This window comes from Bos javanicus, chromosome 10, assembly GCF_032452875.1.
Source record: "Bos javanicus breed banteng chromosome 10, ARS-OSU_banteng_1.0, whole genome shotgun sequence".
In the NCBI taxonomy this organism is placed as follows: Eukaryota; Metazoa; Chordata; class Mammalia; order Artiodactyla; family Bovidae; genus Bos; species Bos javanicus.
The window spans coordinates 1,014,956-1,031,101 of record NC_083877.1 but is presented as its reverse complement, the minus strand read 5'-3'; the positions used below and the strand labels follow the sequence as shown (position 1 = coordinate 1,031,101).

The 16,146-nt window shown below is 37.3% G+C and overlaps 1 protein-coding gene across 1 annotated transcript in view; it reads left to right on the top strand.

Moving 5' to 3' along the window:
• DCP2 (decapping mRNA 2) overlaps nucleotides 1-16,146 on the top strand; it is a 47,949-nt gene extending 31,803 nt beyond the window's left edge. Inside the window, exons 5-11 of the mRNA XM_061429889.1 lie at nucleotides 5,955-6,107; nucleotides 6,204-6,316; nucleotides 6,411-6,518; nucleotides 9,349-9,487; nucleotides 11,927-12,037; nucleotides 14,186-14,237; nucleotides 15,874-16,146. Coding sequence (XP_061285873.1) covers nucleotides 5,955-6,107; nucleotides 6,204-6,316; nucleotides 6,411-6,518; nucleotides 9,349-9,487; nucleotides 11,927-12,037; nucleotides 14,186-14,237; nucleotides 15,874-16,037 — 840 coding nt within the window. The 3' untranslated portion in view covers nucleotides 16,038-16,146. The remainder of the gene's footprint in view (nucleotides 1-5,954; nucleotides 6,108-6,203; nucleotides 6,317-6,410; nucleotides 6,519-9,348; nucleotides 9,488-11,926; nucleotides 12,038-14,185; nucleotides 14,238-15,873) is intronic.

Genomic DNA, 16,146 nt, shown 5'->3' with positions numbered 1-16,146 from the left:
TGGAATCTGAAAAGCAAAACTCAGAAGGAGAGATCAGATTTGTGGTTCTCAGAGGGTATGTGTGTGTCTAAAAGAGAATTAGAGGAATGTGGTCAAGAGTTGGAAGATAAATAAGCACTAGGACGTAATGTACAGCATGATGACTACAGTTAACACTGCTGTGTGATACGTATGAGAAGTTCAGAGACTAGAGCTTAAGGGTTCTCATTACAAGAAAAAAAACGTATTTTTTTCTTATTCTTTTTATTGTACTTATATGAGATGATCCATATCAGCTAAACTTAGAGTAACCATTTCACAGTATGTATAAGTCAAACCATTATGTTCAAACCATTATATCTCAGTAACACTGGGGAAAAAATTTATGGTCATTTCTCAATATATGCAAAACATTATTATGTTGCGTACCTGAAGCTAATATAATGTAATATATTAATTACATCTCATTTTCAAAAAATTTTAGCCGTTATTAGGGGAACGTAATGGTCTATCATTGTGTTTTTCATATTTCCCTGAAGTTTAATGATGTTGGCCACATTGTCATATTCTTATTGGCCATTTGAATGTCCTCTATTATTAAGTACCCAGTTACATGTTACCTTTTTTTTTTTTTAAGTTGGTTTACTAGTCTTGTGGATATATAGGACTTCTTAATGCAATCTGGATTTGAGTATATTGTGAATGGCTTCTGGTTTATGTATTCCATTTTGACTTTCTTAATGGAGACTTTGATGAAGAAAAACAATTTTATGTCACTGATAGGTAAACTTTTAGGTAAACCAATTCTAATTTCTAAAGTTATAATTCTAATATCCAACCAGATTGATTTATAACAAAAACCATTTTTAAGTTATGTCTCAAGCAGTAGAGTAGGGTAGACCTTACTTTCAAAGAAAAAGAAAACCAAAGTATTAATAACTGGACTTTAATGGGAACATTCAGATAACATACATGAGTTGTGAAATAAATCCACAATTGTTAGTTTAATTATATTGTATTATGTATACAAATGGACTTCCCTGATGGCTCAGATGGTAAAGAATTTGTCTGCAATGTGGGAGACGTGGGTTTAATCCCTGGGTCGAGAATATCCCCTGGAGGAGGGCAGGGCGACTCACTCCAGCCTGGAGAATCCCCACAGCTAGAGGAGCCTGAAGGGCTAAAGTCCATGGGGTTATAAAAGAGTCGGACAGCCCTGAGTGACTGAGCACACACCGCATGTATATAAATAAATTAAGATCTGGGGAAGTGTGAAACTACAAAGTGTCTATTACTGAGCCTTCGGGTTTTTATTCTGGATAAGATGTATAGTTTTGGTTTAGGACAAGAAAGCTCTTTTTTGGTAAAACATAGGTATTTCTGTTCCCACTCTGTCATTTCTGGAAGTAGGAAATACAAATAATGTCTCTTTTCTGTATACCATAGAACAGTTTCAAGTGAGTGTATTCAGCTAGTACTTAAAATTAGGAAAAGGTTTAACATGATTGGCAGTATACAGAAATGAGTTAGATGTGTTGTGGAGGAGCTTAAATTGTGAGTTACGGCCTACACATATCTGAGAGAAATATAGATGTGCCCTTATCGAAGGAGGTAGAAAGACGTACCTACACCAACAAGAGAACGAGGGAAGAGACAAAAGGAATGGACACAAATAACTCCTCCACACCCTTACCTTGTAAGAGGTTCAGGCCTGTGCATGTTGTATCGTCTTCTGTGCCATTGATTGGGTAGGTGCTGAAACTAGAGGGAAGAAGGAATTCCAGCGTAAAAGGTGCACACTGGTTTCTAGTCAGTAAAGAACCAAAGCCTTTTTCATTTGAGGGTGAAGTGGGAAAGGACCTTGCCAGAGACCATAAATGTTATCTGAAGGAGAACGTTTAAGGCTAGAAGAGACTCATGGTTTTACTTTTTATTGGGGTATAATTGATTTGCAGTCAAATCACATTTGCTTGTATTATCTAGCAAAGTGAATCTGCTATATGAATGCCTAGCCAGTCTTCTTTAGGTCCTTTTCCCATATGAGCCATTAGAGAGTACTGAGTAGAGTTCACTGTGCTCTGCAGTAGGTCCTTATTACTTGTCTTATGTATAGCAGTGTGTCTGTGTCAATCCAATCTTGCAGTGAATCCCTCCCCCCTCACCAGTGGTTTTTTAAGCAGAGGCCCAGGATTTTAATAGATTAATAAGCATGGCTTTTCTGGTTGAAGGAGAAGGTGAGGGTTAGCTGTTGGGGTTAGCGGTAACACTTTATTCCCAGGAACTGGGGTTCCATGTCTTGGAGTTCCTTGAGGCACTATGAGGAGGGGCAGTTTTAGATCCACTAAGCAATTCAGAATGATCTCTGTTATTCAGTATCACAGAAATCCAAGTCTGTGCCCTGACCAGTAATGCTGAAGAAGTTGAAGTTGAATGGTTCTATGAAGACCTACAAGACCTTTTAAACTAACACCCAAAAAAGATGTCTTTTTCATTATAGGGGACTGGAATGCAAAAGTAGGAAGTCAAGAAACACCTGAAGTAACAGGCAGATTTGGCCTTGGAGTACAGAATGAAGCAGGGCAAAGGCTAATAGAGTTTTGCCAAGAGAACACACTGGTTATAGCAGACACCCTCTTCCAACAGCACAAGAGAAGACTCTACACATGGACCTCAAGAGATGGCCAACACCGAAATCAGAATGATTATACTCTTTGCATCCAATGATGGAGAAGCTCTATACAGTCAACAAAAACAAGACCGGGAGCTGACTATGGCTCAGATCATGAACTCCTTATTGCCAAATTCAGACTTAAATTGAAGAAAGTGGGGAAAACCACTAGACCATTCAGGTATGACCTAAATCAAATCCCTTACGATTATACAGTGGAAGTGAGAAATAGATTTAAGGAACTAGATCTGATAGATAGAGTGCCTGATGAACTATGGACGGAGGTTCCTGACATTGTATAGGAGACAGGGATCAAGACCATCCCCATGGAAAAGAAATGCAAAAAAGCAAAATGGCTGTCTGAGGAGGCTTACAAATAGCTGTGAAAAGAAGAGAAGCGAAAAGCAAAGGAGAAAAGGAAAAATATACCCATTTGAGTACAGAATTCTAGAGAATAGCAAGGAGAGATAAGAAAGCCTCCCTCATCCATCAGAGCAAAGAAATAGAGGAAAACAACAGAATGGGAAAGACTAGAGATCTCTTCAAGAAAATTGGAGCTACCAAGGCAACATTTCATGCAAAGATGGGCTCGATAAAGGACAGAAATGGTATGGACCTAACACAAGCAGAAGATATTAAGAAGAGGTGGCAAGAATACACAGAACTGTACAAAAAAGACCTTCACGACCCAGATAATCACGATGGTGTGATCACTCACCTAGAGCCAGTCATGCTGGAATGTGAATTCAAGTGGGCCTTAGGAAGCATCACTACGAACAAAGCTAGTGGAGGTGATGGAATTCCAGTTGAGCTATTTCAAATGCTGAAAGATGATGCTGTGAAAGTGCTACACTCAACATGCCAGCAAATTTGGAAAACTCAGCAGTGGCCATAGGACCGAAAAGATCAGTTTTCATTTCAATCCCCGAGAAAGGCAATGCCAAAGAATGCTCAAACTACTGCACAATTGCACTCATCTCACATGCTAGTAAAATAATGCTCAAAATTCTCCAAGCCGGGCTTCAGCAATACGTGAACTGTGAATTTCCAGATGTTCCAGCTTGTTTTAGAAAAGGCAGAGGAACCAGAGATCAAATTGTCAACATCCGCTGGATCATCAAAAAAGCAAGAGAGTTCCAGAAAAACGTCTATTTCTGCTTTTATTGAGTATGCCAAAGCATATGTGTAGATCACATATGTGTAGATTATGCCAAAGCATAGTGGATCACAATAAACTTTTGTTTATTGTGGAAAATTGTGGAAAATTCTGAAAAAGATAGGAATACCAGACCACCTGACCTGCCTCTTGAGAAATCTGTATGCAGGTCAGGAAGCAACAGTTAGAACTGGACATGAAACAATAGACTGGTTCCAAATAGGAAAAAGAGTACTTCAAGGCTGTATCTTGTCACACTGATTATTTAATTTATATGCAGGGTACATCGTGAGAAATGCTGGACTGGAAGAAATATAAGCTGGAATCAAGATTGCCGGGAGAAATATCAATAACCTCATATATGCAGATGACACCACCCTTATGGCAGAAAGTGAAGAACTAAAGAGCCTCTCCATGAAAGTAAAAGAGGAGAGTGGAAAAGATGGCTTAAAGCTCAACATTCAGAAAACTTAAGATCATGGCATCCAGTCCCATCACTTCATGGCAAATAGATGGAGAAACAGTGGAAACACAATCAGACTTTATTTTTGGGGCTCCAAAATCACTGCAGATCGTGACTGCAGCTAACTCCACCCTGGGTACAAAGGTGGTTGTAGCTGTTTTCTTGGAATCTGTCCATTGAAATATTAGTATTAATCCCAATTCAATTTTCGTGTTTGAAGAATGGTTTTCTTTGTATAAGACATTTTTCATTCTGTAGCTTGGTTATACATGTACTTTTGTGGTTACTGAATCAAATCCATATGAGGTTTATATTCCCTTGGAGTGGGAACCACTGATGTATTCTCACATAATAAGGGTTTTGGACCCAATTTTAGAATGTGTGTGTGCACGCGCATGCGTATACGTGTACGCACACGCGCAGGGGCTTTTTTCCCCCACATCAATAAGCAGGTTTTGGATATGAACTGAATGACTTACAATTCAGCTCAATTCTGACACTGTCTGCCTTGAGGTAGCGTCACATTCCAGAGGTGAAGGGTTCAGTCCTAGAAGACCATGCTTGGCTTCAGATGCCAGTTGCAAAGTCCAGGTTGTCACTTGTGCCTTTTGATCCCCCTCTTTGGGTTTGATTAGTTTTTGCTAGAGTGATTCATAGAATTGAGAAACATTTTTCTTATTAAGTTTTCCAGTTTATTACAATAAAAGGATGTAACGCAGGAATAACTAGATGGAAGACATAAATACTTAGGATGCAAGGTACAGAAAAAAGCAAAGAACTTTCTTTCTGTCTTCTCTGGCACCACTATCCCCAAATCTTCATGTGTTTTTCAAGCCAGAAACATTCCTTTTTGGTTTTTATGGGGTTGACTGAGTTTATTTCCTGGAGGTGGGGGAGGAGGGGCCCATTGAAAGTTTTAACCCTCTTGATCACCTGGCAACCAAGTTAATTCCTGAAGTAGACTCCAGAAGTCACATAATTAACAGGATGTAAAGATACTTTTGGGCTTCTCTTGTGGCTCAGCTGGTAAAGAATCTGCCTGCAATGTGGGAGACCCAGATAAAAAGCAAAGATACTTTTGCTTTTATAATGTAAGACATTCCAACCGTTTTGCTGCTGCTACTGCTAAGTCACTTCAGTCGTGCCCGACTCTATGTGACTCCATAGACGGCAGCCCACCAGGCTCCGCCGTCCCTGGGATTCTCCAGGCAAGAACACTGGAGTGGGTTGCCATTTCCTTCTCCAATGCATGAAAGGGAAAAGTGAAAGTGAAGTCGCTCAGTCGTGTCCAGCTCAGCGACCCAGGCTCCTCTGTCCATGGGATTTTCCAGGCAAGAGTGCTGAAGTGGGGTCCACTGCCTTATCCGTCCAACTGTTTTAAGAGCTCTTATACCAGAAGAGGGGACAGTGGCCAAATACATATTATTGTAAATTGCAGTATCATATGTTTCCTTTTTTTGAATAGCTGAAAAAACTTAGGCTTAAATGTGTGAGGAGGTTTTTCCATAGAGACACAGCAAGAACTAGACCCTGAAATACTGTGTTTTTTTTTTTTTTTTATGTAGTGTTTTTATGCATTTAATTTCCTGGATATTTCTGAATTTGTGACTTTGAAATAAGCAAATATTAATGAACTGAAGATCTAACAGCCAAACTTGAAAATCATCATCCAGATTTATTATTTCCAGGTCTTTGAAGAAACTGGTTTTGATATTAAAGATTATATTTGTAAGGATGATTACATTGAACTTCGGATCAATGATCAGCTTGCTCGTTTGTACATCATTCCAGGAATTCCAAAAGATACAAAATTTAACCCGAAAACCAGAAGAGAAATCCGGGTATGTAATTGAGAAGAATTTTCAGGTTGCTGGATGGTATCTAATTAAATTGCTTTTAGAAACTCCTTGATAATAACTAATTTTCTTGTGTTTCAGAATATTGAGTGGTTCTCCATTGAGAAATTGCCTTGCCATAGAAATGATATGACCCCAAAATCCAAACTTGGTTTGGCACCAAACAAATTTTTTATGGCCATTCCTTTTATCAGGTATGTTTGTATTTTTTAAAATATTAAACTTCACAATTGTGATAGTTTCTTTACATAGCCAAGTTTTAAAAGCGAATTCTTAATATCTCCATAGACCATTAAGGGACTGGCTTTCTCGAAGATTTGGAGATTCCTCAGATAGTGACAATGGATTTTCCTCAGCTGGTAGCACACCAGCTAAGCCCACTGTGGAAAAATTGAGGTAAAGAAACAGATGTGTTGGATTTTGACTTTTTGGTCTTTTTTAATACATTAGTAGCATTTTGCTTAAAAAGTTTGCAGAGGTATTGGCTTCCTTTTATAGATACTAGTTTCTTACTAGTCTCACAGATGATAGACATTTTAGAGGGGTGGTTTTTGGATGAGAGGTTAATTGAAGTCATAAAGGAGCTTCAGGCATATTTTAAAATAGTATACACAAGAGAATGTCAGCTTTTTAGATGGATAGCTAGAGTATGAGGAAAAGAAAATTTTTTTCTCTCTTTGTATGTATTCATAGTACTTGTTCTGTGTTCTCATATCTTTACTTTAGAAATAATTGGGTTTCTGTATGTGGTTGAATGTCTGTTTTTGTGAGAAGGAGATGAGGGATGCTGACGTATAATTTGTTCAGAAAGATAGCACTGTGAAGACTTGGGCTTGCACCTTTCCTTTCCCTAGTCTAGACTGTATATTATAAGGAGTGAGTATTACATGGATAAGAACTGCAAAGAGCATTTTCTTGTTTGGGACTTAATTGTATCCAAATCACAGTTATAGAGTAGGCTAAGTAATTTTCTGAAATTCAGTTCTGTTCAGTCGCTCAGTCCTGTCTGACTCTTTGTGACCCCATGGACTGTAGCACGCCAGGCCTCCCTGTCCATCACCAACTCCCTGAGTTCACTCAAACTCGTGTGCATGGAGTCGGTGATGCCATCCAACCATCTCATCCTCTGTCATCCCCTTCATCTCCTGCCCTCAATCTTTCCCAGCATCAGGGGCTTTTCAAATGAGTCAGCTGTTCGCGTCAGGTGGCCAAAGTATTGGAGTTTCACCTTCAACATCAGTCCTTCCAATATAATTTTCTGAAATAAGTGTATGTATTTGTAATCAACTTGTAGAGCTTTGCCTTGTTAGGTTCAGAGAGAGTTGCTTTCTAAATTTTCTCTAAGTTAGATGCTTTGTTTTTATCCTAGAGCTTTAAAAGTAAACAATAGGAGTAAATCACACCTACAGTCAATATTTTTTAAATACATAGGGAATATTCCATTTTAGTTGGATTTTATGAGGACAGAAGATTGGACTAAATGCCTTGAAAGTCATTTGTGCCTTTCAGAATCTGTCACTATAATCACCAAAGTATATACTACTAAATATAACTGAAGGAGAAAAAAGAAAAAACAGGAATGTAGTCATGATTTAAAAAACCCAGTTACTACTAAAGTTATGAAATAGTGATAGGGTTTGAAAAGAAATTGTGTCACTGTTTAAGAATCTGTCACCCACAGTGGTATGATACCATTCCCACATCTTTCAGTCGGTATTAGGGTTTGTGATCCTAGAGAATGGAATAAGGAGATAATGAAAAAACTTCTCAAACAAATTCCAGGTTTCTCAGGCAGGGTGATGTCTCTTTTTAACATACAGACTAACTCTTATGACATTTTGGAGGAATTACTTGAATTTTGTCTAAAGAAAGAGAGCCTGCAATTTTTTTTTTTTTTTGAGAGCCTGCAATTTAATCACAATTTTTAAATGGAAAAGGGGACAGATTCTGAAATATTCAGAAACAATCTTACTATAATATGGATCTTGGGATCAGTGACTCTGGACTGTATTAATATATGTAAGTGGTACTATAGAATACAATTTATCTTTACTACAAACTATTACAGTTGATTTCTTTGGTGTAAGTATTTGAGACTGGATCTTTATTTAATATGCTTATCTATCATTTTGAACTCCTTAATTTCCTTGGAAGAAAAGCTGTGACAACTCTAAACAGAGTATTAAAAAGCAGAGACATCACTTTGCAGACAAAGGTCTGTATAGTCAGAGCTATGGTTTTTCCAGTAGTCATGTATGGATATGAGAGTTGGACCGTAAAGAAGGCTGAGTGCTGAAGAATTGATGCTTTTGAACTGTGGCGTTGGAGAAGACTCTTGAGAATCACTTGGACAGCACAGAGATCCAACCAGTCAATCCTAAAGGAAATCAACCCGGAATATTCATTGGATGGACTGATGCTGAAGCTTCAATACTTTGGTCACCTAATGTGTGGAGCTGACTCATTGGAAAATACCCTGCTGCTGGGAAAGATCGAGAGCAAGAGGAGAAGGGAGCGACAGAGGATGAGATGGTCAGATGGCATCACTGAGTTGGACATGGCTTAACGACTGAACAGCAACAACAACATAGCTCAGTTTGTCAGATCTTAGCACGGAGGGTCCATACTGACCTGTGCAGGATCAAATTCCATATGGAAGCATCCTAGTAAAGAATTGAATTGTCTGTCTTATTATAAAAATCCACTGATACATGTGTATTCAGAGTGGCTTTATTTATTGGCTTCGTTACTAAATTTATTAAATTTGTGAAAGAAGTATTTCCTTCAGATTCATTTTTGTTGTTCGGCCAGGCTGCAAGGCTTGCGGGATCTTAGTTCTTCATCCTTGGCTTGAACCTGCGTCCCCTGCAGCGGAAATGCAGAGTTCTAATCACTGGGCTGCCAGGAAATTCCCCAGATTTTTAAAAGTACAGTCATTTTAGGAGAAGGTGGTATCAATAATTTAGAAAAGTTTGGGACTAAAAATAATAGATTATCACCCCATTCAAGAAATGTGGAGTGATAGGCATTCTTCTGGGTTCTGGCAGTAAAGCAGTAGACAAAGTCGACATGAATCCTCTGCCCTTGTGGAATTTAAACTCCAGTGAGGGGAGACAGATAGTGAATAAAGTAACATTTATAGTCCGTTAGATAAACTCTCAAGGTTTGGGAAGAAGTATCAGTAAAAATTTTCTGATTTTATTTTTATTTTTAAATCTTGTTGTAGTCGAACCAAGTTCCGCCACAGCCAGCAGTTATTTCCTGAAGGTTCTCCTGGTGACCAGTGGGTAAAGCACCGGCAACCACTGCAGCATAAACCATACAGTAATCATCACGCTGAAGTGTCTGATCTTTTAAAAGCAAAGGTGAGTGATAGTACATTTAAAGATTTTCATAACTTAAGATCCTTTGACTTAGAAATGCATCTGAGTTGAGGCCTTGCAGATTAACAGTTGTAGAGCTCTTAGTCGTTCATCCAAGGCGCCTGTCTTCCTGATTTGTGATTTGAAGCTGGGATGAGACTCCTAACCTTTACAGCTTTGGTATTAATCCAATGTAGTAAGGAATATGAATTATCAATAACATCTGATTTTGGTAAATGTGCTACCAGTGAAAGGTTCATACCGTGTTGTTCTTCAGTGTATGATCATATCATAGTTTGTTTATCCATTTTACTCTTAGTGGACGTGTTTGTTGTTTCCACTTGGGGGCTTTTACAAATCATACTGCTAGGAATATTTCTGTACATGTATTTTGATGAACATATACAGTTCTTTTGAGTATATAGAATTGTTGAAGCAGTGGATATGCCTAAGTTCTTAAGTATATACTGCAAAAAATGTTCTAAATAATTTGTATCCCCTGCAAAATATTTGAGAGTTCCATTTGTTCCATATCCTTACTGATCTTTGGTATTACCTGTCTGTTATTTTAACCATCTATTTGGGTACCAGTCTTTACTTTTCTTCTTTTACAAATATACTGGGTTCATCAGAATTTAAAACTTTCTGTGCTTGAATGGTCACTGTCAAAAGAGAAAAAACACCCATGAAATGGGAGAGTTTGCAAATCACATACCTACTGGGTTTATATCCAGGATATATGGAGACCTCCTATAGCTCAACAACAGCAAAGAAGAAACAGTTAAACAAAAATGAGTGCACAACAACTTGAATAGACATTTATTGAAAGAAGACATTTACGTGGTCAGTAAGCACATGAAAAGATGCTCAGTTGAGAAGTAATAAAAATGTAGTAAAAAATGGAAAATAATGAGTTGACAAGAATGTAAAAAAGTTGGAACCCTTGTGTATTGCAGGTGGGAATGTAAAATGGTACAGCTGCCATGGGACAGCTTGGGGGTTCCTCAGAAAGGTACACATAGAATTACCATGTGACCCAGTGGTTCCACTCCGCGGTTCATATTCAAAAGAATTGAAAGCAGGGACTCAGAGATAACTTAGCAGTGTTCATAGTAGTGTTGTTCATGATAGCCGGAAGGTGGAAACAACCTACATGTGTGTCAAAAGGTTACTCGATAAACAAAGTAAACATACAGTGAATATTATTTGGCCTTTAAAAGGAATGAAATTATACATTCGTGCTACAACATGGATGAACCTCACACACAAAAGGACAAATGCTATATGATTCCACTAATTAATATGAGATTATCAGAGCTGAGAGACAGGAAAAAACAGAAGTATTTAATAGACAAAGTCTCTGCTTCAGTGATGGAAAAGTTCTGGATGGATACTGGTGGTGGTTGCACAGCTTTGTGGCTGCACTTACCGCCACTGAGCTGCCCATTTACAAGTGGTTCAGGTGGTAAGTTTTATGTATATGGTACACAATAAAAAAGTAAATATCGAAAAGAATAAAATGAAATGGAGTTAAAGGTATGTGCTAACATGAGCTTCTGAAAGCTATTTCCCTTCCTTTCTTTAAGTTACTGTTTTCAAGCTATTTTAAGAACTAAATTTTTTCTGTAGGTAGATAGGATGTACACAAGTGTATTTATTGTAAAATAATAATAAAATTGTTCTTTGCACTGTTTTAGCTAGTTCTCTTAAATAACTGTTCTTAAGACCTTTAAGGCCAACTTAATGTTTAAAAACTGTTTTAAGTTAAACTTAATCTAACTCATGTTTAAGCAATATAATAGCAAGATGTCGACTACTGCATGTTTAGGTTTTAGGTCTGAATTTAGGGATTAAAAGTGAAAGTGAAATTCTCCCAGTCATGTCCAACTCTTTGTGACCCCATGGACTGTCCATGGGGATTCTCCAGGCCAGAATCCTGGAGTGGGTAGCTGTTCCCTTCTCCAAGCAATCTTCCCAACCCAGGGATTGAACCCAGGTCTCCCACATTGCAAGCAGATTCTTTACCATCTGAGCCAAACCAGTCTTATTTATTATTTTATATAAAAAGATTATTAAAAATTCCCTTTTATTAATAGTTTAAAGCAGGTTTTAGGGTAACAGTGATCACATCTGGTGCTTGTTTCCTGATCTAAGGACTGAAGTCAACGTGCCTCAGTGTCCTCTATTGATAGTCATAAGGTTTTCAAAGTTGTTTCTAGGGAACATTGTATTTGCTATTTTATTTTGTATCTTTGGAGGATTCTTGCTCTGTGAAGCTCTCTATAATGAAAGATGTTGATAGTGGCTCTTCAGTGTTTTAGGAAGATTTTGGGGGGCTTTGCTGAACTCTGATCGAACCAGCTAAATGTATCATGGGGTATATTGTTTTATCCTGTTACATTGTGCTGTATGTTTACATTTTATTTCTTATTGGAAAAACAGAATCAAAGTATAAGGGGAAATGGCAGAAAACAGTATCAAGATTCACCTAATCCAAAGAAAAAACCAAATGGGGTCCACAGCCAGCCAGCCAAGCAACAGAATCCCTTGGTGGTAAGAGTTAACATCATGCTGAGGCAGTTCATGCTTTTTAGGATGGGGCAAGGGCATTGTCAAGGCATTTTGAATTGCTTTATTGACAGGATTTTTATGAATCTGTGTGTGTGTGCTGTTCACCACTAAGAAATCTCTGCCTACTCTCGATTATAGATTTGTCGTTTTGATTCAGTTGTGCATCTGATCTTTACTTTTTTATGTGGGTATTTGTTTATCTGTTTGTTTATGATTTTTAACATTAATTTTTATTGGAGTATAGTTGATTTACAAAGTTGTGTTAGTTTCAAGTGAAAAAGTGGATCAGTTTATACATATATCCACTCTAGGTTCTGTTTCTGTATAGGTCATTACAGAGCACTGAGGAGAGTTCCCTGTGCTGTTCTGTAGATTCTTATTAATTATCGATATGTGGGTATTTAGACTTACTTTAATACTTTGGAAACAGTGTTAGTCAACTCTCCTAGATAAGTCCTAGGTATTCTATTTTTCTAAATAGTGTCTGTATTATTTTAATGAAGTTAAAAGTTTGGAATAGCCTCACAGTATATTTTATTTTTCTTCAAATTGATAGAATTCAGAAAATGAAAACAAAACACTCACAGCCAATGCCATAGTCATTAGACTAGGCTGAAGGACAGATACCTGTGAGCGTTTTAAGACATTTATTTCCATTCTTTTAGTCTGTGTTCCAGAAAGTAATTCATAACTAATAAGCTTCCTTGCTTATCTTTTCCATAAGTCCTGGTATTTCTATGTTGAATTTTTTTATGTTGTAGCTTCACCTGTTTTTCCTTCTTTAACAGTGTGTAATAATAGTAATTTCAGATATTTAACAAGAGTATTTTCCCTGAATTCTTGGGTGCCGTTTACTTAACCTGAAGTGTTTTGACTCCACAAGCAAGCACAAATTAAAGGTTTAATGTTGGACTACTTGCTCTCTATTATTGCACTCCACTCCAGTAGAAATAGTGACAAGAACAAAGAAGACAGTCTTAATAGATGGGCAGAAAGCTTTTAATCTGATTCAACATCTGTCCCTAACAAAAGCTGGACAGATTAAAATGATAGTATTGTATAAATGTTAATTCTCCTCAAATTAATATATAGATTTAATTCAGTACCAATCAAAATCCTTTTGGATTTTTTTGGGGGAACTTCACAAATGACTCACATTTGTCTGGAAGAACTTGAATAAGTTTTAAAAAAGTTCTTAAAGTTAATGATGAGGACAAGTATATGAACAACTTAAAAGGGAAAGCTGAAAGTGATTGATTAACATATAAATATGCAGTTCAAGAAAGTGAATTAAAATGGGATGCCATGTTTCCCCATTAGATTGGCAAAGATGAAAAGATATCCAGTTATGTATTGCTGAATATATTGAGAACACTCAAAAGTTAATAATCGGTACAACGTTCTAGAGAGTAGTTTGGCGGTATTGAAAGTGTGACTTCCTTACCACGTTTCCATAGAAGATAAGAGTGTTCACCCCATTGTTCTACATTATGAAAACATGCCACCGCTGCTGCTGCTGCTGCTGCTAAGTCGCTTCAGTTGTGTCCGACTCTGGATGACCCCATAGACAGCAGCCCACCAGGCTTCCCCGTCCCTGGGAACAATCTAAATATCTAAGAAGCTATTAACTGTAATATCATAGATATGTGCCAGAGACTACCATGTAGTCATTAAAAGTGTTGGTGTAGATTTTTATTAATTTTTTGATTTGTGTTTATAGAAAAAGGGGTGTGTTCATAGTGTATTACATTTAAAAAGGGAGTTACAGAATAGCATATACTGGATAATTCTGTTACATAATTATATGAAAGTACATTCACACATATCTTCGTAGAAAAAAAGCTGGAAAGATGTACTGTAATGTTAATAATAATGATCTCCAAGTTGAGAAATTTAATAAATAATTTTCTTTTTTTCCCTGGTGTTTCTATATTGTACATATAATCAAGAACTAAAAACAGTTTTAGGCTTAAAAAAATTACTTAAAAATGCCAATGCCGAGTGGGGATGGTGATTATATTCCTGATTTAATTTTCTTCCTGAGAAATTTGATAATGTATCTCCTTATTTATATCAACAATAAGTGAAATAACTGGATATGGTATGTTGTATGTTTGTGTTTTTTAATAGAAATGTGAAAAAAAACTTCATCCACGAAAACTTCAGGATACTTTTGAAACAGGCAAGTCATTTTGTTTTTTAAATTTCTTCCAGTTGGGATTCAGCCTGGTTTTGAAGTTAACTTGATTTAAGTAGTGTGTGATGAACTGTGATAGATAAGCTGAAAGAGTTGCACATGATCTATAGAGAGTTCATATATGTGGTCAAGTTCTCTAAATGGGAAACTGGCTAAAAATAAAAGTAAATTTATTTAAATGATCAAGATGAAATTATTTGCCCTTTCAGTATATTGTTACTGTAGTGAATGTCAGGCGTTGATGCTGTGTGTGAATATTGTAAATAAATAAATAGTTGCTCAATGGTTAGACGGTGAGTAGACCCAAGTAATAGTGAGGAGACCTCACCCTCACACGTATGTGAGGGGAGAGCTCACTTCAGAAGGGAACGGTTTCCCCCTCGTTGGAGGTAATGACCCACGTGTTACGGTGGTGCCAAGGATAGTCTTCACTAAGATGACATTTGGCTCTTCTCCATCCTCAGTTATGAAAAGGAGGTGTGTGATTTGATTTGAAAAGTAACAGTGAGGAATGTAGAAAGCTCTTTGTAAATTCTGATTGCATAGGTGTCATTCGGAAGTACAGTAGACTATTTTTTTCTTAGGCGCTATTTTGTGTGGTATGAAATTCCTCATGCAGTAGATAAGCATTTATTTACCATCTAGATTTAAGGGTTTCATCTAGAAAGCTCTTTAATAATTGAGAAGCCTTATAATCATACTCTCTTCCTTGCATTACTATTTATGATTTAAGCAAGATGGAAGCTACTTAAAAACGAGATGCTTTAACCCTGTTTTGGGAAATTAATTGGTTGTCCTCTTAGTAGGACTTCTCTGGCCACCATAGGTGGTATGGACATGATAGGCTGATAGTTGAATTAATATAACTTCAGAAACCAATTATTTCACAAAATCTTTAAAAAGCCATATGTTTAGGAACATTAAAGAAGGCACACTATAATGTGTACCCAACTCAGTTGGGCATGATACAAAAATTTTGAGTTGTCTTAAGAAGTATAAAAGGAGTTATTGTCTTAGGAAACCTCACATCAGACTTTATTTCTACCTCAGCCTTTTGGTGTCTATTCCAAACCCTGCTTTGCTCATCAGGGTCCTCTTCTACGGGGGTCAGGGTCGGGGTGGGGGCGGGTAGGGGTGGCAAGCCCTGATACGTTGGAGTTTTGTTGCACAGTGAGTTTGAAAATCTGGATTTTTCTTTAGGTTGATTTATTCTCTGAAGATGTGGTAACCTTCAGCTTTATTTTTCTAGAATTGGAATCTGTATAAATCTTATATTGTAATTATAATCTGTATAATGTTTACATTTTGATCTCTGTCAAGAAGCTCCCATGTTTACAAAATATAGGTGGTGAATAAAGTTACGCCCATTTTTGAAAGCAGGTGAATATTAAGGAACTTAAAGACAGATTAAGATGTTGAATGTTTATGTGGAATAAGAATAGATTGGAAATTCACTTTGAATATCAGTTTAGGGAAAGGAAAATATTTTGGTGGTTCTCCGTAGGTTAGATTTAGGGTGTGGGGAGGCGAATATATACTGCATGTGAATTCCTTCATAACAAAAGGTGAAGGGCAGGATTTGATTTCTTAACTGAGCTTATTTGTTTTGCTTTCTAAGCAGATGCTGTGTATGACTCGCCTTACTCCGGTGAAGACCAGTTGCTTGAACATGCCGAGGGCCAGGCTGTGGCATGTAATGGACACTGCAAGTTGCCCTTTTCATCCCGAGCTTTTTTGAGTTTCAAGTTTGACCATAATGCTATAATGAAAATCTTGGACCTTTGATAGCAGCAAATGTGGAAGTCCCCAAATCAGAGACTTGTTGCATTTGAGTGGGTGTCTCTTTGAGCCTTACCTTTCTCAGGTGTTTTAAAGAAATGCAGGGAGACGATGA